This window comes from Calypte anna, chromosome 1 (genome assembly GCF_003957555.1).
Source record: "Calypte anna isolate BGI_N300 chromosome 1, bCalAnn1_v1.p, whole genome shotgun sequence".
NCBI lineage: Eukaryota > Metazoa > Chordata > Aves > Apodiformes > Trochilidae > Calypte > Calypte anna.
In genome coordinates, this window is record NC_044244.1 from 103638755 (window position 1) to 103661763 (window position 23009).

The following is a 23009-nucleotide window of genomic DNA, read 5'->3' on the forward strand; positions in this document are numbered from 1 at the left end:
TAAACTGCAAAAATTCTCTGCTTAACTGCAAAGGGCTTTCACTAGTCCTGTGTTTCATCAGTTCTCCTAACCTTTTATGCTGAATTTCACATGCTGCATTCTTTTAGATCAGGTTTCATTTCTGTAAAGCACCTTGCATATTAGTATACATACTGAGCACAATGACAAAGTCAAAGTTTAGGCATTAGTGATCAACCTTTTAATTCCAGAGCATCACTAATACAGGAAGCCAGAGAGGGCAGAAAACGTGAGCTAGAAAGCAGTGCTGTAAGACAGGGTTAACATTAAGTATCCAACAGTGGACTCTGATGTGCTCAGTAGCGTGACTTACACTTCCTACTTTATAAAGAGGAACAAAAAGCCATTCACTGGACCATTCTTATGTACTGCTTTTTGTTTTCCCTATCACTGCTATATTTAAACCTCAGAAGACTCTTACAGCTCTCAAGAAGGAAGGCAAGAAATTTTAAGGCATATGAATATACCTCTTTAGCAACAGTATGCCAGTGTAGGTGAGTTTCACACACATCCATCCTTTCCTGGTGAAGAAACTTGCACTTGTCTGGTACCAGAAGGGCATCACTCACAAACTCGCCCACTGAAAGGAAAAAAAAGAAAAACAACAAAACATTAAAATGTCAATTTTGCTTCCAGCACCTCATTTTATACCCTTAGGTAGGCATAGGGCATCTATTGTTAAATGAGTGGCGGGGTTTGTTTGCAGTGAGTTAACAGTTTCTACACAGAGCTTCCATTTTCATCCTCAAACTTTCCATTTCAAAGTAGCTCCTGTCTTTGACGTCGGAGAAATATTACATTATGAAAATTTTAGTGTAATATGTTTATATCCATATCCCTGCAAGTGTGAAACTTGCAGGATGCATCAAAGATATGTGTGGCCTAACACTAGATTAGGCCTTGGTTGATCCAGCTCCTGGAAGGGGGAGTGCAGAGAACTACTAAGTAGCAATAGGGAAAGGTTTGAAGTGTTTTGAGATACTTAGTTTTGCCACACAAATCTGACACAAACACATTGTTTCCAATAATTCACAAGTATTTCTACTGAAATGCAGCACTAACACCAACACAGTGCAATTAGTTCCTTTTGTTGATGCAGCCTCTTTATTGAAACCTCCTTTCATCAGCCAGACAAATTGAGGTTGGCTCAGAAGGTTGATGAGCAAGTAGAGCTCTTCAGCCAGGGAACAAGATGATTCATGAATCACCTGAATACCTGGTCAGATTGAAGAGGGGAAAAAAGGCTCTTTACCCAGAACATAACTGACCAAAGAGAAAGAGAATGTGCTGTCTTCAAGCAATAAGACATAAACTTACATGGGAAAGAAATAAAGCAATGCTCACAGCCTTAGTATTAATGTATAGGTAGAAACTCAGCTGATAAGTAACATGATTTATTAGACTAATATCCCTGCAATTCTGTACAATTCTAATACTGCAATTAAATAACCCCAAAACATCCCTAAGATTTTTTTAAAGGAGAAATGACAGAGCAATATCAAGAAGTACTGAACAGACCCTGGAAGAAAGCCCATTACTCAGCTGGCATAAATTGTCAGCTCCCTGAGGCACATTTGTCTGTAACTTCCAAAAAACTACAGTCTGTGTCTTAAGCAGCCAAGGTCCCCCAACGACTGTGTGAATGTAGTAACAGTTTCATTAATCAAAATGAGACAACTAAAAGTTACTTGTCAGTAGAGGGTTGTCTCAGGGAGGTAATGAAGTTGCTTGCTGTTTTCATAGTTATAGTCAGTTTTAAAAGTAACCAACACTCAGTGCATTGGGGGAAAGCAGAATTCAGCAAACAGGTGTATATACACCTTTTCTAATCACCAAGATGAGTGTTTCTCATGAGTTTCGGTGCTGTATTTCAGTACTTTTGATTTAAAGCCTTTAAAAGCTGGTCAAATAGTTTATTAGGAAAACCGGAACTTTGTTATCTTCATCCTTCAGCGACATACTTTAATGCCTGCCAATTATTAACAGAAGTGCCCTCTAGAAATGTCCAATCCAGAAATGCAAAAGTACCAGTTAAAACTGGTAACCCAAACTACAAAATGGGCAGCTTCTGATGAAGTCTGTGTTCCCATTGTTATCACAGCCAAATCTCACACCAAAATTTGATTAATCCGCACCCTGTTTTAAGCTGTACTTTTCTTTGTAGGGGGCCATCTTGTCACATGCTCAGTCACTCACAAGTATTTGCTAATTCTTATTCAGGTATTTGCCAATACCTGAGCACTAAGCAAGCACACAGGTGTTCTGCTGAAGACTGGCAGAGTATGTTGACTTTGCTCTCCTAGCACATCTGACTTCATACAGCAGTTATACCTTGTTGCCTGTTCAAGCATGCAAAACAGAGCAGTCTTTATTGCAGAGTTTTACAGAACTAAGAAAAAAAAAATAGAAATCCTTGAGTGCGTTGTACCCTGGGAAACTGGATCATATTTCAGAAGCAATGCACGCAAGCATGTTTGTGAGCTTGTGCTACCTGATTTCTGACGTGCACAAGCCCATGAATCCAAATAAAACCACACCTGATTACCTCTACATGAAGCTATTTCATTCAGATTAAGAGCCAGCAGTATCAGCAGAATACTGTGTGTGCAAAGTTTGAAAGCAATTAATAGCATACTTCATTACTCAATAAAATAAGCCTACATCATTTGAGCAAAAGTAATGATTCTGGCTGCAAAACTGAGTTACACTCACCAAATACAGGGCAAAAGGCAGTATATCCAAAGCTCTGGGCAACGCAGTCTGGGCTTTTGTGTTCTTAGTACGAGTATGTAACTAATTTTTTAAAAACAGTTATTTTTTCAGCGTCTGGTTGTATCAACTAATTCGTATCAGTAGGTTAAAAAATACATTTGATATAGACTGAAAGTATATTTTGATATAACTGAAAGTACAGTATCAGATTTGACTTTCATACACAAAATGTGCATCGGTTTTGTAAAATCAGACTCCTTAAAAAAAAAAGGTAGCAGCATCCTCACATTAACCCAAATTCACATTTCAAGTGAGGCTCCATTTTGTAACCAGTTTCTCAGTTTCACAGAAAGAAACAATCCATCAGAACAAGTTCCCCTATGGCTTTCAAAAGGAAAAGAGTTGGAGAGAAGGGTGGTTGTTTAATGTAACACTCCTTCATTATATAGAGTTAAAATAAATTAGGGTTGTGAAAATCTAGGCAATAGCAATCACTTGCAGCTTTGCACATGATTCCTATTGCCTTCATTCCTTTTTTTTTTTTTTTTTTTTTTTTTTTTAAATAAGTAAGATATAATTCTGCCCATTATTTACACATACACAGAGTTCATGCCCTGGTTTTTTGGTTTTTGGTTTTTTTTTTTTTTATTTCATGAATTATTACTGAAGCTTAAACGCAAAGCTTTAAACTTCTGTTCTATTTTTGTTGTTTGAAATAAATTTATGCTCAAATGTCAGTCTGACCAACTACATTGAGTTCACTTGACATTTATTTTGTCTAGGCTAGTCTATCCAGCATAAAGAACTTCAAACACTTCGGACTTGCAGACAAGCTTCCATCTGTAATCACCCTAGTACACATTTAACTTTCAGTGCTGCTGAATCATAAGGCTTTGGAGATTCTTTGTATTTTTTAATAAAGAAGCCAAAGACCACACAGGGGAAACAAGCATGTGTGAAGGGAGAGCAAACCTGTGCTTCCTAAAAGAGTGCCAACATGGATCAGCTCTAAAAATAAGGAAACCTTGTAATACTTCTCCTGTTTGCCAAAACAAGCCATGACTGAGGTAACTGTGCATTAGTACACTTTTTTGACTGATGGAGCATCCAGCACTGGTTGTAATTTTCACTGTCAGGTGCTGGGATCACAACCCATAATTCAACTCCAAACATTATTTTTTTTACATTATTTTTTTTCCAATACAGCAATGTACAGACTTGCCCCACATTGGGCTGTTCTCAACACCCAGCTGTGAGGCTGAAGTTGGATGTGTGTTACCCCAGGTAGCAGCTTTGCCTTAAAATGCTCTCTAGTACTGTGCTGTCCCCTTGTCTTTGCCAGCACCTTAATCCCAGACTCTCCCACCACCTACCTTGCTTCCACTAAGCCACAGCTAAACCATGACCATGCTATAAGGAGTTGCCCAATTTGTACCGAATCCACACCACAACTGGTTGGTATTAATACCACCACCAGCACTACCTCTGTGGGGATTATATTTATCACTTTTTTCTGTACTCTTCTGCCTTCTTCAGCATCTCTTGTGTTTTGATTACAGCTGTACATTTGTGCTCTGCTGAGGTACTCTAACCACAATGGCACAATTTGTCTTTGTGTGGGCTCATAAATCATTACACTCCCTCAAGTGATCCAACATGCATGTACAACAGTAACTTGTTTTCCAGTAGGTGCTCAGGATTGCATAAAACCAGATCCCTCTGGTTTAGTTGAATTTCTGACCCCTCTGGAGAAAAGAGCCCTGAAAGAAAATATGAGGCAGACCTCCTATTACCACATAAAAAAAAAAAAAAATTACCACTCTGTGCTTAGATCCATTAAGGTATAGACTGATAATGTTCTGTTCACTCTTTTGAAAAATAAATTGCCTGTTTCTAATTCAAACCTCTTTTTACTGCTCATCACTGGAACAAAGATTGTATCAACATAGTAACAGCTTAACTTCATTTTACAAATGTCTCTGTTTTTTCTGAAAGTCAGTAATCCATTTCTTGACACTCCACTATGTTTGTAGCAGACTTGTTTATATTGCCCCTTCTTTGTGTACTACAATGAGGTAGCAGTTCGCATTTTTTCAAGGACAGTTCAGCCTAAGGTTATGATCCCACATTTCACTAAGAAATACTTTTACTTTAGTAAAGCATGTCCTGTTGTCTGAAAAATAATCTTGGAGCAGAAGAACTTGTGCTCTAAGATCAGAAGTTGTGGTTCAGAATTTCATTTTTCAACACAGCGAAGACTAAGAGGAGCATTAAAAATTAACCTGTAAGAAAAGAACTAGGATTATAGTGAAGGCAACTGATCACACACTCCTTTAAAACTTCTCAAGGAAGAAAAAGGCTCAGCAAGTGGGCACGCTTGGAAGAAGATGACTGCCCTATCCATTTAATGACAAATAAAGTATCTGGGCAAACTAATTAAAAATAAAAATTCTATACCCTGTGTGTGACACGGTCCTGATCAGCAGATTTTCTATCCACTGAATAAGCCAGGTGGGATGTGAGGAGCCATCCAACATTGCACAGAAAGAAAACAAAAATATGATAAAGGTAATAAAACAAAATCCATGACAAAACCAAACATTTGCTAGCAGATAGTTGCAGATGGTTAAGAGTCCAACCAAAAAATAAGCATGTTCAAATTTTGTTCAGAGGAAGACTTTCAAACAAACCCTGTGCTAAATTTTGCATGAGGTAGAACACATGCTGAGCCTCTAGAACTCAAGTCTTCCTTTTCTGTGTCACTGATGAGAACAAGGGCCTTGCTAAAATGAGTTTACAAGCTCAAGTGCTTGCACTGCACGTATATCAGAACATCCAGAGAAACATTTCCCTTTCCCTGTGACTTCGCATACATTATTTCTGTACCATCACACACTCAGCACAGCACAGCACAGCAAGGAGCAGATCAGACCTGTGCCTTTCCCCATCCTGTTTTTGAGTGGCTTTGCTCTGCCCTGCTCCCTGGTGCAATACCTCTTTTCCCTTTAACATCTCTGCTAGCTCCTATTCCTAGGCACATTTATTTATTTATTTATTTATTACCTGTTGCTTTACACATACATTATTACATGCATTTAAGCTGTCATACCTCTTTAGGTGTTTTTATTAAGGATTATGTTTATTTAAGTCTGTATGTGTGATGCTTTCTCTTATTTATGAAATTGGCTACTAAGTAGTAGTGCAAGCCAAATACACTGGCCTTGAGTGCAAAGAAACATCACCTTTTTCTTTGTTTCAGTCTTCTTTTCTTCAAAAGTCCAGAAGAACAGAGAAGATGCAGAGCATCTAGCTACTTCAAAAATGCATTTCATTTCCAGTAAAAATATTCAGTAAGCACAATTATCTAGCAACACACTGCATATGCTGTATTGTACTTCACTATTTTAGACCTGGTATCTACAGAATGTGAGGGAGAGGCTGTGCCTGTCCAAACCTGACTTGAAGGAAGGTTTGCTGCCATGCCCAGTCCCTAGGGATGGATACCTGCCCTGGGCCACTGCAGGGCTTTCCTCTGGCCTTGAGCACAAGATGCATTAAGCTGTACTCCTAAAGATCTTCAGTCTAGTTTAAAGGATTTTAACAGCCTTTAGTAAACAGGGGATTTGTAGATTTCTCCAATTTAAAATTCAATTCAAAATGGAAGTTAAAGAGAAGCAGTGTTTAGGACATAAAAGCCCATGTAAAAGATAATTTCTACCTACACCATTACCTACGAAAGACTACCAATATTCATACCAGTACCCAGTTTGGTATCAAATAACACCCTACAGTATCTCATTTCCCAGTAACTTGCAAGCATTGAGAACAGCACTGAACAATGCTGAAACCACCCTGGGCAGTCACTATAGAAGGCCAGGCTGCAAAGGAGTTTGCATACAGGGACACCTGTTGGAAAGCCCTGCACCAAAACCCTCATAGCCTTAAAAGCTTGAAACCACCTCCCTCGATCCCATCACAAACACAAAAGTAAGAGGCCTCTCCCTAAAAACCATCCATGATCCAAGAGAAAGGCAAGGTGGGGCTGATACACATTATCTGTTTTCCAGTACCTTGGACCATCTATGTTTTTTGATGAGTAACAGGCTTAACTCCTGCCCATAAAACCATCCTCAACAACAGCTCTGTAAGGAAACAGTTCCCATTCCACCATTTTATCTGTAATCTACAACATGAATTTCAGAAAAAGCCTGATGGCACAGCAGATGGACATCAGTGCAGACCCAAATTTGAAGGGCAGAAGCAGCGTGACAGCACAACCTGCATATCAATTCTGGGGTGAGAGATGCCAACAGCTGTAACTCTTCAGCCTTCCAGGGACTTGGCCAAAACTCGCAGTGACTCCAGTAACCCATCTCTGTATCGGCCCATTTGTCTTCATAAAGCTCCAAGAAGTTATTTCCCATAACTATATATTCCCATAACTGTATCTTTTTTCTATTATTATTGGGTTTTGAGAAAAACCATCCACTACTTTTCAAGCATCTAAAAATAAAGCCACTGATTCTCCAACTTTCATTTTCATGGTATCAAAGCAAGTGCCTACTGCTTCAGCATTTATTCCGCTTCAAAGAAGTCCTTGAATGCTTTTGTAATGTGGCTTTCAACCAAACTTGAAACAATAGAGAATACACCCAGTAAAAGTGTTTTATCATTCTGTTGTTCAGCATACGTAGCAACAAATACCCCTGATGCAAAAACTCTCAAGTAAACTGCCATCACTATTTGCAATATTTATGCATTAGGTTAGAAAATGCAACAATTTCAGATGAGCAAAGCTCTTCTTCTATTAGATTAAAACTGACTGGTAATTTGAGCTGCTCTACACTGTAGCATCCTGATGCTCTCACATCAATTTTGGAAAATCATGCCAATTAATGCACTTCTCACAAACAGTGTGACGGTACATAGTACATGACCATACCATGGATAGAAGATCAAGGTAAAAGAAAACCCACTGTAATGAGTTCATAATGAGGTCACTGACATCTAAACATCCGTTTATGTACCACAACAAAGGATCCCAGTCTTGATATATTCTACTGCTATTTTTGCAAAGTCCAAATACCTCACACAAAACTATGGAGTCAATGGGCTAAAATTCTTTAGGTACAATCCAGGAAAGCACATTTGTTCAGATAAAATAATGTACTGTACATAACAAGAACTATGTCTATAAGTAATTCACAACGCTTATAAAGTCTTCATTTTCATGAGATGCTATATAAAAAAAAGTATTACTCTCAAACCTTCTTTCTCTTTCTTCTGCAGCTCTTTGATCATAGACATAAATGGAATTTCTGCTCACTTCAATACCTTTCAGCCTGACTGCATTTTCTGATAAAATTGTCTTACTTTCCAGGCAGAATGCAAGCATCACTCAGATATGATGCATTTGATGCATTATGGTAATAAAGGATGCATTTGTTTATATATTAAAAAATTGAAATACTCATAATTGCACACTCTGACATCTTAATAGACAAAGCATACAAATATTCCTTAAATGTCTGCAGTACCTCAATGTTTCACTGAGGCATTACATTAAACTACTTTTCTCCTTTTGTCTACTTGTTTCCCTCATATTTGAGGAAAAATCTTGCTGGGAGTACAGTAAAATGCCTCACCTGCTCCTCTTCTTAATCAATAATAAGCAGATCTGAGATAACAAAGCCTAGTAACCAAACTCTATGGGTAATGCCACATGTTAGGATTTCTCCTCCTGCCTCATCTTCGTAAAAGGCCCACAGCGTCAAAAATAAATCCTGAGAACCAGGCCCAAAGGCTGTGAATTCCACTTGGGAAGCTGGGAAATTTCAAGATAGTAGCACTTGTTCAATCCCTCAGTGCACTCATTTCATCTGCAAAGCTTCTGCCACAAATGAGAGAACATTTGTTGCAGGCACAGCCTCTCCATCCTGATAATTTCTTGGAAACGGTGAGTTAGGAAACAGCAGGAATAATAAAGTTTAGAAATGTCACTCTGGATAGCTTGACTCCACCCTGTCTTCAGTCACAGAGCTCCTACATTATGCTTCCTTCCCCTTTCTTCCCTGCAGCCCCAGACTTTTCAGATCCACTTTTACTTTTCACTCCATCACTGCAGGAGTCCTGTTCAATAAATTTGTAACAGGACATGGTCAGCAGCTCTGGAGGGCTGGTGAGTGCATTGGAGACTGAAGCCTTGCTGCTTCCAGTGGGAAAAGATTTTAATGTGAAGGCTGCCACCTGTGGGTGCTTGCTGCAGGGTAATTTGGTGGATTATGGATTTTTTTATGGTTTTTGGAACAGAGAGGCTATTAGGGGGGATTCCAGGTCCCATCCTAAACTGGCAGTAGTCTGGCTAGCTAAAACGATCTTTCACAGAGGTAAAAAAGAGCAGAGAATGAAAAGCTGGAAGGTACTGGAAGCCAAGGCAAGAAAAGACTGCTTGATTCTGCATACAGATTAACAGAGGGAACAATGGGGTTCCTCAAATGGGAGGACAGTATAACCCAAGAATTTATTGGAAATTGCTTGATCTGCAGAAAAGAATAACCCTGAAGTAAAAAACAGTACTTGAATACTCTAAGGAACAGATTTGGAATGTGAAAGGCTTAATGAGACCATTTTGTGAAGACATTAAAATTCAGTCAAGATGCTCTAAGCAGAATCCTGGGACAGTGAAAATCCCAAACCACAATCATGTAAGGAAAAAAACTATCAGGAGGTAAACAGGATGGTGGTAACTTCAAAGATAATGGCACTGTTACTATATAAAGAGGTATGTGCACTGATGATGTTTATCCAGTGCTGTCTGGAAGATGCAGTTACACATGCCTGCCATCACATATCAGCTGTCATTGTGTTTGAAAAGCCCTCTGCCCCTATGTAGTTTTTTACAGCAAGCTGAAGCAACAGAAACACAGAAATTCTGCTCCTCAAAGTACTGACAAACTCAGTCTGGAAATTATGTGCAAGGGACAAAAGATTATAGTATCTTGACCATCCGTGCCCCCACAAGTTGTTGTGGAAATCAAAATCTGAAATGTTTTCTTCATAAATATTTCTTCTTCAGAACAGCTGAATTATTTTTCACCACACTCAAGCACACACCTCCCTGATGAGTACTTAAAATGATGTATGGGGTGTAGGGATGCAAGGAATAGGAAACACAAGGGAAAGAAAATAAAAATATTTCTGAACCTTACCTCATATATTGAGGACTTCCTATTACTGAAACGGTGCAGCAGAAAAAGCTCCAGGTATTTGGGAATGCTTTTTTAACAAGGTAAGACTGCCCTGGTCCCATCCCTTTTTTTCCAACAGTGGTGTAGCACAGAGAAATTCTCCATCATCCAATGTTTAAAATCACCAAAAGTCTTTTGGTAGCTACATCCACTTCTTTACATGGTGCTTAGCTAATAAACACCATTATCAAGCATGTTGTAAGACCTCAAAATCATTAGCTGCCAAGTCAACCAGGTAAAATAAAGTACACCACCACAGACATCAAAGAATATTTGGGAAACAACCTGAAGCAAAGATTTTCTTCTCAAGCAGGCACATTTTCCATGAACCCTTTCAACAGAGGTGAAAGAAACAACGCTATCTGGACTCATAAACCCATGAAGGCTTAACAGAAGAAAACAGAATCACGACCCTGGCTTCTTCATACATAAAGTGCTGCACATGTTCTTGATAAAGGACTACCTATGACCTCAATAAAGGATTTGTTTCATTCAGAACAGAAAAATGTAATTGCTACACAGCTGAAACAGTCTTTATACCAGCATCATTGGTTCAGTGTGGCAATGCTGTCAATGCAAAAAAAAAAAAAAAACAACCCAGGAATATTTGGAAAAAGCCTCCAATGGAGAACATTATTTTGCTGAAATACATTCTTTTCATCATTCTCAGGTTCTTTTTTTTTTTTTTTATAAACTACATTTTGATTTCTTTTGTGTGTGCATCTCAAAATATTAATTGCCTCCTGCCTTGATTTTTCTGAGATTCCCTTTATTCCTTGTACTCATGTATGCAAGTCCTCTCCCAAACATTCTGAATCTGCCATTCAGAGAGACTTAGACAGGCTGGAGAGTTGGGCAGGGAGAAACATGATGAAATTCAACAAGGGGAAGTGTAGAGTCTTGCATTTGGGGAAGAACAACAAGATGTCCCAGTATAGGTTGGGGGCTGACCTGCTGGGGAGCAGTGTAGGTGAAAGAGACCTGGGGGTCCTGGTTGACAAGAAGATGACCATGAGCCAGCAATGTGCCCTTGTGGCCAAGAAGGCCAATGGCATCCTGGGGTGCATTAGAAAGGGTGTGGTTAGTAGGTCAAGAGAGGTTCTCCTCCCCCTCTATTCTGCATTGGTGATGCCGCACCTGGAGTATTGTGTCCAGTTCTGGGCCCCTCAGTTCAAGAAGGACAGGGAAGTGCTTGAAAGAGTCCAGCGCAGAGCTACTAAGATGATTAAGGGAGTGGAACATCTCCCTTATGAGGAAAGGCTGAGGGAGCTGGGTCTCTTCAGTTTGGAGAAAAGGAGACTGAGGGGTGACCTCATCAATGTTTTCAAATATGTAAGGAGTGAGTGTCAGGGAGATGGAGTTAGGCTCTTCTCAGTAGTGACCAGTGATAGGACAAGGGGTAATGGGTGTAAATTGGAGCATAGGAGTTCAAGTTGAATATTCGAAAAAATTTTTTTACTGTAAGGGTGACAGAGCCCTGGAACAGGCTGCCCAGGGGGGTCGTGGAGTCTCCTTCACTGGAGACATTCAAAACCCGCCTGGACACGTTCCTATGCGAAGTGCTCTAGGTGGCCCTGCTCTGGCAGGGGGGGTTGGACTAGATGATCTTTCGAGGTCCCTTCCAACCCCTAGGATTCTGTGATTCTGTGATTCTGTGAAACATGTATCTCTTCCATGACTGGTGCTGCTTTACAGCTCTCCTCACATCACTCTCTAGTACAGCATAGCATGAGTCAAGCACCAAACAAATACCAAAAGAAGCTCCTTGTGGAAAGCCAGCACGGGTCTCTCTGACATCAAGTGTCCTTCATTCCCATGGCAGGTGACAAAACCCAGCATAGCTGCACTGGATACCACTGGCTGACATTTCCCATCTATGAGTTCTCCATCTCCTGCCTCTGCCAGGACTGCCTGCCTCTCCCAAGCTCTGAATTAATGAAGAGAGCTGGAGACATGTACGCCAGGGTACACATTCTGTGGTCTCATTATGGAAAGAAGAACAATAAGGAACAGTTGAAGAAGTGTGATCTCCTCATTTTATGATACAGGATCAACACATACCCTTCCCCAGACAAAGTACTTCTTGGTTTACTGGAGCTTTTTAGCTTCAGGAGCGAGTGCTGGACCTCTTCAGGGCTCTCTCTCACACCCTAATGGAGCTTCCCCATCCACAAACACCAGCCAGCTCTTGTTACTCAACAAATGAAAATAAATTCCCCTTTTTAAGTTTTAACTTGTTTTTTTCAGCATGTTAAATACTTTATCTAAAGTAGGAAAGTCATTATCATTTCCAGGCTTTTTCAAGGGAACATTCACTCCTCTCTGTACTCAGTTAAGATTTTAATGAAGTTGGTTTTCAAAAAATGCTAAAAGAGAACAAAAGCTAGCAGCTTATAAAAATAAAACCATTTCTATTTCAGAAATAATTGCATACATGAATTGATAAATAAAGATGACTGACAGTACAGGATATATTTTAATATTTTTCATTTTAAGTAAATATAAATACCAAATACAACTTAATGATATTTCTTAAAAGCAGATACATTCTAAATCTTTGTGAATCTTATTTTTCCTCTTGCTACCTTCAGATTTTTACAAGTTATAACACAGGTGAATTTCAAAACAGTTTAGTTATCCTGGCCTGTGTCAGGAATAATGTGACCAGCAGGACCAGGGAGGTGATCTTACTCCTGCATTCGACCTTGGTGAGGCCACGCCTGAAGTAGTGTGTGCAGTTTTGGGCACCACAGTATAGGAAGAACATCGAGGTGCAAGAGAGGGTGATAAGAAGGGAAACTAAGATGATTAGGGGTGTCTGGAGATCAGGTCTTATGAAGAGAGGCTGATGGAGCTGGGGCTGTTCAGCCTGGAGAAGAGGAGGTTGAGGGGAGACCTTATTACTGGTCTCTACAGCTACCCGAAAGGAGGTTGTAATGAGGCAGGTGTTGGCCTCTTCTCCCCAGTGACTAGGGACAGAACAGGAGGAAACGGGTTCAAGATGCACCAGGGGAGGTTCAGATTGGATATGAGGAAAAATTTCTTCACTGAAAGAGTGGTGAAGCATTGGAACAGGCTGCCCAGGGAGGTGGTGGACTCGCCGTCCCTGGAGGTGTTTGAAAAACGGGTAGATGTGGCACTCTGGGAGATGGTCTAGTGGTTATGGTGGTGTAGGTTTGTAAGGCTGACAGCTGGACTTGATTATATTAAAGGTCTTTTCCAACCTTGATGACTCTATGCATTTCATATATGCTAGCAAATACAGGAATTTAAACACTCCAGCTATTTACAACACGTCCTGCTGCCCAGATGCATGACAAGCTGCACATGGATCGTTACTTTTTCTGCTTCCTCTCTCACAGCAGGCAGCAGGTATGTTTTGCAGCAAGATCTGCAAGTGCAAATCTCCAAGCTGTTTTAAAATTTTGTGCCTCCCTGCTGGCTGAGGTGACACTTGATGCACTTCATTACATAAGATGTACTAGGAAAATGGGTTCTGAAATGGAAATAGCATACAGTAAGAAGTAGTTGTATTATTAATTCATTAATACCCTATGTATTTGTGCTAGTGACTTGCTGAAGGCACCAATAAAACAGTAAGATGACACAAAGATAGGATGCTTGGGAAAAATTCAGCACAACTCAGCCCAGTAATCCCACTGTGCTTTATGTTGCTGTACAATGAGAAGTTTCTCATGGACAACTCTTGGTAACGGGGGTAAAGCATCTGGAATTAGGAATAAAGCTAGAGAAGGCCTTACTAAGTCACTGATGTCTGGAGGGAGTAATGTGTATATATAGGTGGAAGATATGAAAATGCTACAAATACCTTTAAGGTTTGGCCATCAAGAGCCACTACAAATATATTCCAAGAAGGAATATATTGTATCTTAAACAAGGAAATGTTTGTTTCAAGTTATTTTTTGTGGGTTTTTTTTTCCTTCCTAAACACCTTCATACTGCATGTTTATATATATATGTGTGTGTGTGTGTATATTATTTAAAAAAAATTTTTTTTTTAAACTTTAGCAGTAATTCTGTTGTTATGTTTCCTATCTTTTCTGGCAAAGAACAGAAATCCCTATGAAATCAAGTTCAGGGAGTAATTGCTTCTGCAATGCCACCTTGTGCAAATGTTCCTATGAATGAATAAATGACTTTTTAAGCAGCAGCTGAGTATCAGCTTAGCAGAAACACCTTGCTGATACTAACAACCTAAGCAACCACTTCCCATTGTTGAGCCCTGACTATTCTATTTGCCAAGAACAAACCTCCACTCAAATTGTTACCACCTGTGGGTGAAAGACTTTGCTGTATTACCAGCACTGTGAGAAAACAAGAAAACACTTTCAGGCTTTGCAGAGTTTACTGGTAACTAGATTAACATCTTCCTAACAAAATATGGTTTTGCTCTATGGAGAGACAAGCCTTTATCTTGCAGGAAGGATGGCAGTGTGGTCTGGTGGCTGAGCTACAAGGCAAATGGGATGAGACAACTTAGGAGAAAGAAAAGACCCAAGTCAGGCTTGGCAATTGAAGGAAGCTAAAAAGAAAGCAGTCAAGCAGACCAAAAGCAATGTTACATTCTGCATTCGGCGAGCATCACTTTCTAGAAATAAAGCACTAAATTATATGCAACAGAAACTGATAAACACTGTAATTTCTTCATATAAGACAGTTCTGAATGGCTATAACAAATGTCTTGAAGTATAAAGGGCAATAGAGGACTCCCTGAAACTTGCTTACACACATTTTATAGTGGTTCTCCAAAGAGAGTCTCCCCAGTCAGAAGCTTTGAGTCTTTTGATTTACAAATCTGACACTCTGACACAAGGTTCAAAGCAAAACCTGACTGATTTACAGATCTTTGACAGATCTCAGGAGTCCGGAAGAAGATTCTGGTGTTTAAAAAAAGCAAGCAGCAATCACATTGCAAGAAATGTTTGCCTTCAAGTCTCTGAGAAAATTATGGATCAAAACCTAGTGGAAGCCATTTCTGGACACATGGAAATGATGATGATTTGCAATAGTTGAAACACGTTTAATAAAGGCAAATCATGCCTTTTATCTAGAATGAAAAAGCAAGATCAGTAAGAACAAAGCAACAGATACCACCTATCGTAATTTTAGCAAGGAATTCACTACCACCTCCCTCTCACAACATCTCTTTACCCAGGCTGGCATGTTGCAGTGATGAGGGATGCACTATTGGGCAAGAAACTGACTGCGCTGTCGAGAACACTGCGTAGCGGCGGCTCACATGTGTGCTCCTCTTCGAAGTAAGGAGTAGGGTACCTCAGGGCTTCATTTTGGCACTCGTTTTAAGTATCTATCAGTGACATGGAGGAGAACATAGAATGTACCCTCCAAAAGTCTGCAGGCAACCTTAAGCAAGGCAGGGCAGGTGATGAGCATGGAGGCAGAGCTGCCATCCAGAGGGCCCTGGATAGGCCAGAGGACTGAGCTGACAGGAACCTCAAAATTCAACAGCAAGAAATGCCAAAGTCCTGTCCTTGGGAATGATGGGCAATGGGAATAATGGGCTGCGGACAAGCAAACTCGGGTGCAGCTCAGCTGAGGCCAACAGTAAGCTGAGAACAAGCCCTTGGTGTGTCCTGGTGGCCAACAGTGTCCTGGGCTGTGCAAACAGAAGCACACACAGTAGATGGAGGGAAGCGATCGACCCCTTCACTTGACACTCATTAGATGGCATCTAGAATCCTGTGTCTGGTTTTGGCCAGAAAGAATTCAGCAGAGGGCCACTGTGATGATGGAGGGGGCTGGAGAACTGGGCCTATGAAGAAAGACAAAGGGAGGAGGGCTTGGTGGTCTTCAGGGGAGCCAATACCTGCCCGCACAGAGCTATGGAGACAAGCAGAGCAAGCTGCTCCACACTGCTGCACTGCAGCAAGGCAGAGGCCATGGTCTGCAAACAGAGAGGTTCCTGCTTGATAAAAAGACCTAAGTCACAAGGATAATTAAGCATAGGGAACACAGCATGAGAAAAGGTTTTCAAGATCAGACCAGAAAATGAATAGCTGGTAAAAATTCAGTATCAGCTCTTCTTCAAGCAGCAGATTCGACTAGAGAATTCCAGAGGTCTCTTCAGACATGAATGATTACTCTGCAGTTCAGTCCAACCCTTAGGTTTTCCCCAGCTCCCCATACACCAGCAAACAAAAACAGATTAAAGTCTCCTGTTCACAGAATATGTTTCTTGCACATGGTTTTCTTCTGCTAAATAGTGAAGAAGACAGTACATTAGATTAAATGCACCACCTGCCCTACTAGATATACAATTTTTTGGGACCAGCATGTGACATTAGAAAATATGTTTATTTTTATATATTTTTATATTAAAAAACCAAACAAAACCAATGTAAATGCAACTTCTGAGTTCTAACATGAAGCAGACTGACAGGGAAAAGGGTACAGGATCCTGCTCACCAAAGCCCAAGTCTCCACATGGCACTTCACAGAATCATAGAATGGCTAAGGTTGGAGGGGATCTCAAAGACCACCCAGTTCTAAGCCCACTATCATGGGCAGGGACACCTCCCACTACAACAGGTTGTTTAAAAGCCCATCCAGCCTGGCCTTCAACACTTTCAGGGATGGGGTGTCCACAGCTTCTCTGGGAGCCCTGTTCCAGCATCTTACCACCCTCACAGTGAAGAAATTTCTCCTCATGACTAATCCAAATCTACCATCTTCCAGTTTTAAACCATTACCCCTTGTCCTCTTGCTGTAAAAAGTAACTTGGAAGCCCCCTTCAGTTACTGGAAGGCCACTATAAGGTCTCCCCAAAAAGCCCCAGATCTCTCAGCCTGCCTTCATAGGAGAGGTGCTCCAGCCCTCTGATCATCCTTGTGGCCCTCCTCTGGACTCGCTCCAAGAGCTCCACTTGAAGGACAGGGTGTGAAAGTAATGACTGCTACTTAATGATGGAGCTGTGTTGCTCAGATTAAATAATGGAAAAAACTCTGCCTTGTCACTAACCCCCCCATAAGGGCACATAATATCCAGGAAACAAGGTTTTAACTACCAAAAACCTCTACTTCATGACAAAACTGCTCCTCTCCACTCCTCATTGTGGAAGACAGAAATATTTTATCAAGTGATAAACTTAAGTCTGTATTAATAATTTTCTCTTCTTCTTCATGAGCTGTGGACAACAAACTTATGACAACAAACAAGTCAGGATTAATATGCAAGATCATGATCTACAGAGAACTGAATCCTGCCCTTAAGGATTACTATAACTGGTATGTTACATACAAATACTGAGGATAATATTAGAAAACAGTATTTGCTATTTGCACAGGCTTTATTCTCAAAAGTAATGCCTAAATATTCAAACTTCAAATAAATAATCAAAATATAAAATTAAGATTTTTAACTTCAAATAACTTGTATGACTTCAACAGATCAAAAACTCCAGAGTAAATGTATTTTAAAGTAAGATGAGAAACAGTAAGAAAGGCAATAAACTCAACAAGAATAGTAATACTTCATATTGTAGGCCTACAGCAAGGATGACCAAATTAGATTGAATAAATCAAGACTAACAACTGTAAGGCAATATCTTGAAATTCATCTAAAAGGTCTATAAAAACTTAATTTTTAAGAAATTAAAACCTTTGCAGAACTTTGCCCTTAGTCAAAAGGGTCTATCTGAACCATTACCGGAGAAAAAAATTAGGAGCAAGGTATCCGTCCCAAGCACATATGACAACACAACGGTGATAATAAAGAAATGGGAGTCAGTACATTATATATTTATAAATTTTATAGATAAATAAATGAGCTGAAATACATGTTACAAGTTCCCACACTGAGAGAAAAGTAAGCTGGCCAAATTGTTTCATGGGCTGTACTCAGAACCTGAATTCCACTAAGACACATGACACTAAGAAAGAAACAACTTTAAAAAGCAGGTAAGTAATTGGTCAGCAATGAAAACTTTCAAAGCAGCAGATGAAAACTTGTTATTCTGTGCAGTGCCTCCAACATGGGCAGTAAGGGCAGCATTCCAGACAGCTCATTAGCTGTGTTGGTAACTGAAAATGGAGAATATACATAAAAGAGTGCACCAACACAATGTCTGCTGGTCCCCTCCCACACAAGTGCCTCTGCTCTTAACTCCCTAGGAAGCAAATCCCACCTCTCAATGCTCCTCATAAACCCCAGCAGAGGAGACACCTTGTCAGTCAGCTATCAACATATTCAGACCAGGACTGACCAAACAGCAAGAGTGTCTATGCTTGCTTGCTTTTGAAGTCAAATTGCTAATATGGAAGATTTTATCTAAACAGGATTTAATTATTCAGGTAGCAATTTTGGCATGGTTAAAATCACTTTTTCTCAGGCTGCTTGGACTCAATTGAGTGATGATGAGTACCAAGCTTTAAGACACTGGTCTTGTTATGTGTAGTGCCATACTCATGTGAAAATCAACTTGTAGATTTGGAACTGGTTTGAACTTAGAGGTCTGGACATTGTCATGGGTACATTGCAGGCACAGATATACAAGCACCTGACTTGGAGTTGTTTTCCCTCTGCTGCACGGCTCAGATGTATTCACTGGGCTGTAAAACTGTGCAGTCATTCTGTTCTTTACTTATGTCATGTAATCACTTCTCTAGTTGGCTAATCTGAGCTTCAGGTGCTGCTAAAAGAGGTGTAAGGTGGGTCCCTCTAAGGGGGGGTCTGCTGGAGCTGGGATGGTGCTCAGGTGCTCAAACACTTCTTGCAGCACAGCCATTCTCACTGGGAAATCTGAACCTAACATGTCAAAGAAAAGGGTCAAGTAAACTGAGGTCCCAATTCAGCAAAACAAATGCTTTAAGCAGTACTTAAAAAAAAAAGTTTTTCCAAATGAGAGGCAACATCAATGAGTTCTTCAGTAGGTTTTCCCCCGAGATGCTACTTTACCTCCTTTCATCCTCAGCTAAAATTGTTACGTGATACACAGACATCTTGAGAGAACAATGGGAAATTCTGAGGGAGAGGGGAGACCAATAACCAAGTTCAAAGAGGAGTGTCTGGCATGAAGTAGCTCACATCTCCTGGTGTGGCACACAGGCTGAAACACAGTGAAGAAACAATTCTTACTGTCTCCTGTGGACATGAAGTTCACAACAGGATTCTTAGGCAGTGAGTGACCTCAGAAACACACTGCAAGCTCTATTTCTGAAAGAGGGAGGAGGAAAAAACACGAAGAGGTGGCACTTCAAAGCACTTGGAAGGCTCAGAAAGGCATATTCCCATTTCTCCAACACCCTTAACTAAATGAGCTGGCCTCAGAAGCACACATGCTATTTTAGAGCACATTTTTCTTAAGAGCTTTACCCTCTGATAATATAGGAAAACCTGCTGTAAATTGATTCTGTTGTAACAGAACAGATACCAGTAATTGTACATAGCCAATTGCCCATATGTAATAAAAATAGCAGTAGAGTTTAACTTGAAATTACACCCTCCACTTTTTTTAGAATTTAAAAGTTACTCTTGAAGCACCTTGACATCGGAGATATTGCATAAATGATAAGGGCAGTTACATAACTGAAAACTGAAATAAAACTTTACAGCTGCCTTCCATTTTAGAGAGTTTAGCAAAAAAATAAAAAAAAAAAAAGGAGGTATATGAGACTTCAGTATTACTCCTTTATGATACACCAAATTAACCTGGAGGATCATTGTTAGTTAATGAGGGAGAACAAATGAAGTACTAAATGGATTCTGGGTAGGCTACAGAAAAAAAAATAGATTAAGATTCAATCACGTTTTAATCTAAAACCTTGTTTCCTTTACTAACTGAGAACCAAGTGACATAAGATATTTCTGATTTCAAGAACAGGGTAAAAGGGCACATGGAGAGGAAGCTCACAGTGTAACTAGACTTTGTTTTTTTCTCCAAATCTGAAACAGGGAAGGAACCATGAAGGATTTATAACTTCAGTGCTCTACAACAACAATACAATGATGACTGTGATTTACAAATGCAATGTTTTCTATTTTCCAGACCAACACAGTGTTTATGAGTATGAAATTGGAGACAACTTACAAGAAACTACTCTAGGTAGCAAATGTTTTATGAAGAATTGATAAGCATAGGAGCTTGTGTTTACTGTAGTCACAATTTTTTGAAAAAGATGAGTTAGACTGACCTAGGTCAACCCAGGTCAATGTTTCTTTCAGAAAAAGGATGGCTTCATGTTCTCCTCTTCCTCAGCTGCATTCCCCAAGTCTGGCCACCTGCCAGCATTACCACATCTGTCACCTTGACATCAGGAAAATTAGAGACCTGGGTTTTGAGACACCCCTTGCCTAAAGGCAATTTGGGGATTATTTGTTTATTTTGCTTGACTCACATTTCATCAAAACAGTTTGACAGCTGATCTCTACTAAACTGAGACAAGCTGCAAGAGGAAGGTTGGAGGACAGGCAGCAGAAAGACAAAACCAAATCCCTCAACTCACTCCAGCAAAGTTTCCAGAAGTAGCTACTGGCCTCTGCGTGGCACTGCAGGAACCATCAGATGGAAACCCTGCCCCAAAGACTTATGTTTTTTCCCAGACTAAAGAAAAATTATGTAACTCAATTCAAGCTTAGCCAAGTTGTAAAACATATGTAGGAAAAATTGCCTGGTACACAAGTAGCTGCATTCAAGGTCAGTTACAGAGTTTATCACGATTTTCACTGTAAGAAGGAAATATTCCTGAAAGTTGTTTTCCAAAAAGAAAATTACACACAAAAAAAAGTGCACAGTGCACAAAGGGAAGGAGCTTGCCTACCATATATTTAGTACAGATTGAATGAAAATCTCAGAAAACAGGCAAAAGGAAACAGCTTCAGACCTAGACTCATGTGCTTGCTGCTGATCATTTCTCATTTGTACTGTAAGGTAAAACAGATGGGTTTTCAGTCATAAAGCGGGATGCTCTTGTGTAAAGCATGATAAAAAAGGTAAGATGGTCCTTTGCCTGAAGTGTTTGTAATCTCTGTTGGGTAGCCTGGTTCCAAACAGATGTAGTCATAGGGAGCAGATAGTAAATAATCAATAATATTCTAACAAATGAGAAACAGTCACTAGGTGAAGATGATTATTTAATGAAGTAACAGATACTCAGAAATTATGTCCTAGGTTAAATTGTATTAAAAGGTAAGAAAATACACCATATGCAAGGCCAATTCAATGGAAAACAGCTAAAGAAAGAACTAAAATAAAACAGTCTCCTTCAAAGCATGGATCAGACTTCCTTAGAAGCAGACACTCCAAAAAGAACTAGAAGCTGGTATTACTACAGAGCTAAAATTAATTTGTGTTACCAAAATTAACTTTGATATCAAGTTGTTATGATTCAGTATTCTGTTGACCTAGTTGCAATGATCTAATAGAAAAAAAGGTCATTTAAATATTTTACACATCAAGAATTTTCTGACAAAGCAACTGAGAGTTAAAGATCAAATCTATTAACGCAGAAAGTAAATAATTTCCAATAATCATGATCCTCACTTATAAGTACCACAGGTTTTTGTTATCTTTCAAGTATTTCAAACTGAAAAACTAGGAAACATTTTTAATGGCCAGGTTAAGTATTTCAGCTGGAATAAAGAACTAAGCTACAACTCTTGCTTATCAATATTGCATTGTTTAGGTACATACAAAAAACTCCTTGGTGGAAAACAACAACAAAAATTCAGCAGGTTAAGAAGAAAGGTTATTACAATAGATTTTATTATTTTTCTTAAAGCATACTCATATGTTCAACTTAAACTGAAGTACAAACTTGAAAAAAAAAACTCTTTAAGTTTCCTTTGTGGTCATTAGGAAAAGTTTCCATGTGATCCTGAGTATACTAAAAAACCCAACTATTATTTTTCAACTTGGAAGCCACTGAGAAAGTTCAAAATGTCTGAAAAAAGCTTAAACCCACAGCAAAAGCAAAATGCACAACTGCTCATACATTCATTAATACAGATGAGACCACTCATGAGGAAAGAATATACTGTAATCAGTAAATCACCAGCAATTCTTCAAGCTAATGAAGTATCAAAGCTATTAGCTTTATTTCTGCTAACAAGCAGGCTGTGGCTAATATTAAGTATTCTGCTGGTATGATACGCATGAATAGAATAAATCTAGGAAGCTTCAAACCAAAGTGGAGATGCACAACCACTCTGCAGAAAGATATTCTCCACTTCCATCAGTTTATAACTCCCCTAACTCTGCCATTTTTCTTCCTTTTTAACCCAATGAAGTCCTAAGTGGAGAAGAGTAGGGCACAGCCCCTTTCAAATAAAAACAATTCAAGTCTTCTCATGAAGAATAAATTAAAAAAAAAAAACCAACAACCAAAACACCCAGGTAATCCCATCAAATGCTTGCTTTGGGAAGTGAATGCCAGTGTATTCCTACCCCTGGGTACTGTAGTTGTTCTTCCTTAAGCTTGCTATACCAAGGATGAATAAACTACAGACACCTGTGATATTCCCTACTCTAATATCCCAGACAAGACTGGCAGGCAGACAGATGATATAGTAAGAGGGAAGCAGCAGCTTGCCCTGGAGGGGACAGAGCACCTCCCCATCAGCAGCCCCCCAGCTTCTTGGGGCTAAGCAGGAAGGTCCTCAAGGCTATCCTGTCCCGTCCTGACAACTCACTCACCTCACCTGGCCTCCATGCAGCTTTGCAAGTACAAACATCTCACAGACAGTCAAAGGGATTCTTGAAAAAAATATACTACTGTTCCACTTCTTTTGGAAGAGGAGTCAGATGGAGGGCCGCTAGTTGTAAACTACCCAGCTCTCATTTTTCAGGGTTGTTGTCATGTGTCAAAGTTTGAAGAGCTTTAGGAGAAGCAAATTCAAAACAAAAACAAACAAAAACCCCACATTTGAACACAAAACGTCTTCTGTTACACAGTAGATTTTAGCATCAATCACAAGTATATGCTTTCACGTAAAAGAGGAAGGAACCCAAAGGGACTTTCTGTTTGCATGATAAAGATGCCTGTGCTTCTGGGTAAG

At 39.7% G+C, this 23009-nt stretch overlaps 1 protein-coding gene across 2 annotated transcripts in view; it reads right to left on the reverse strand.

The window, feature by feature from the left end:
• APP (amyloid beta precursor protein) overlaps nucleotides 1-23009 on the reverse strand; it is a 212113-nt gene that overhangs the window by 107096 nt on the left and 82008 nt on the right. For both annotated transcript variants that reach the window (XM_030447545.1, XM_030447476.1), the window contains exon 4: nucleotides 486-598. In XM_030447545.1, the coding sequence (XP_030303405.1) occupies nucleotides 486-598 (113 nt within the window). The remainder of the gene's footprint in view (nucleotides 1-485; nucleotides 599-23009) is intronic.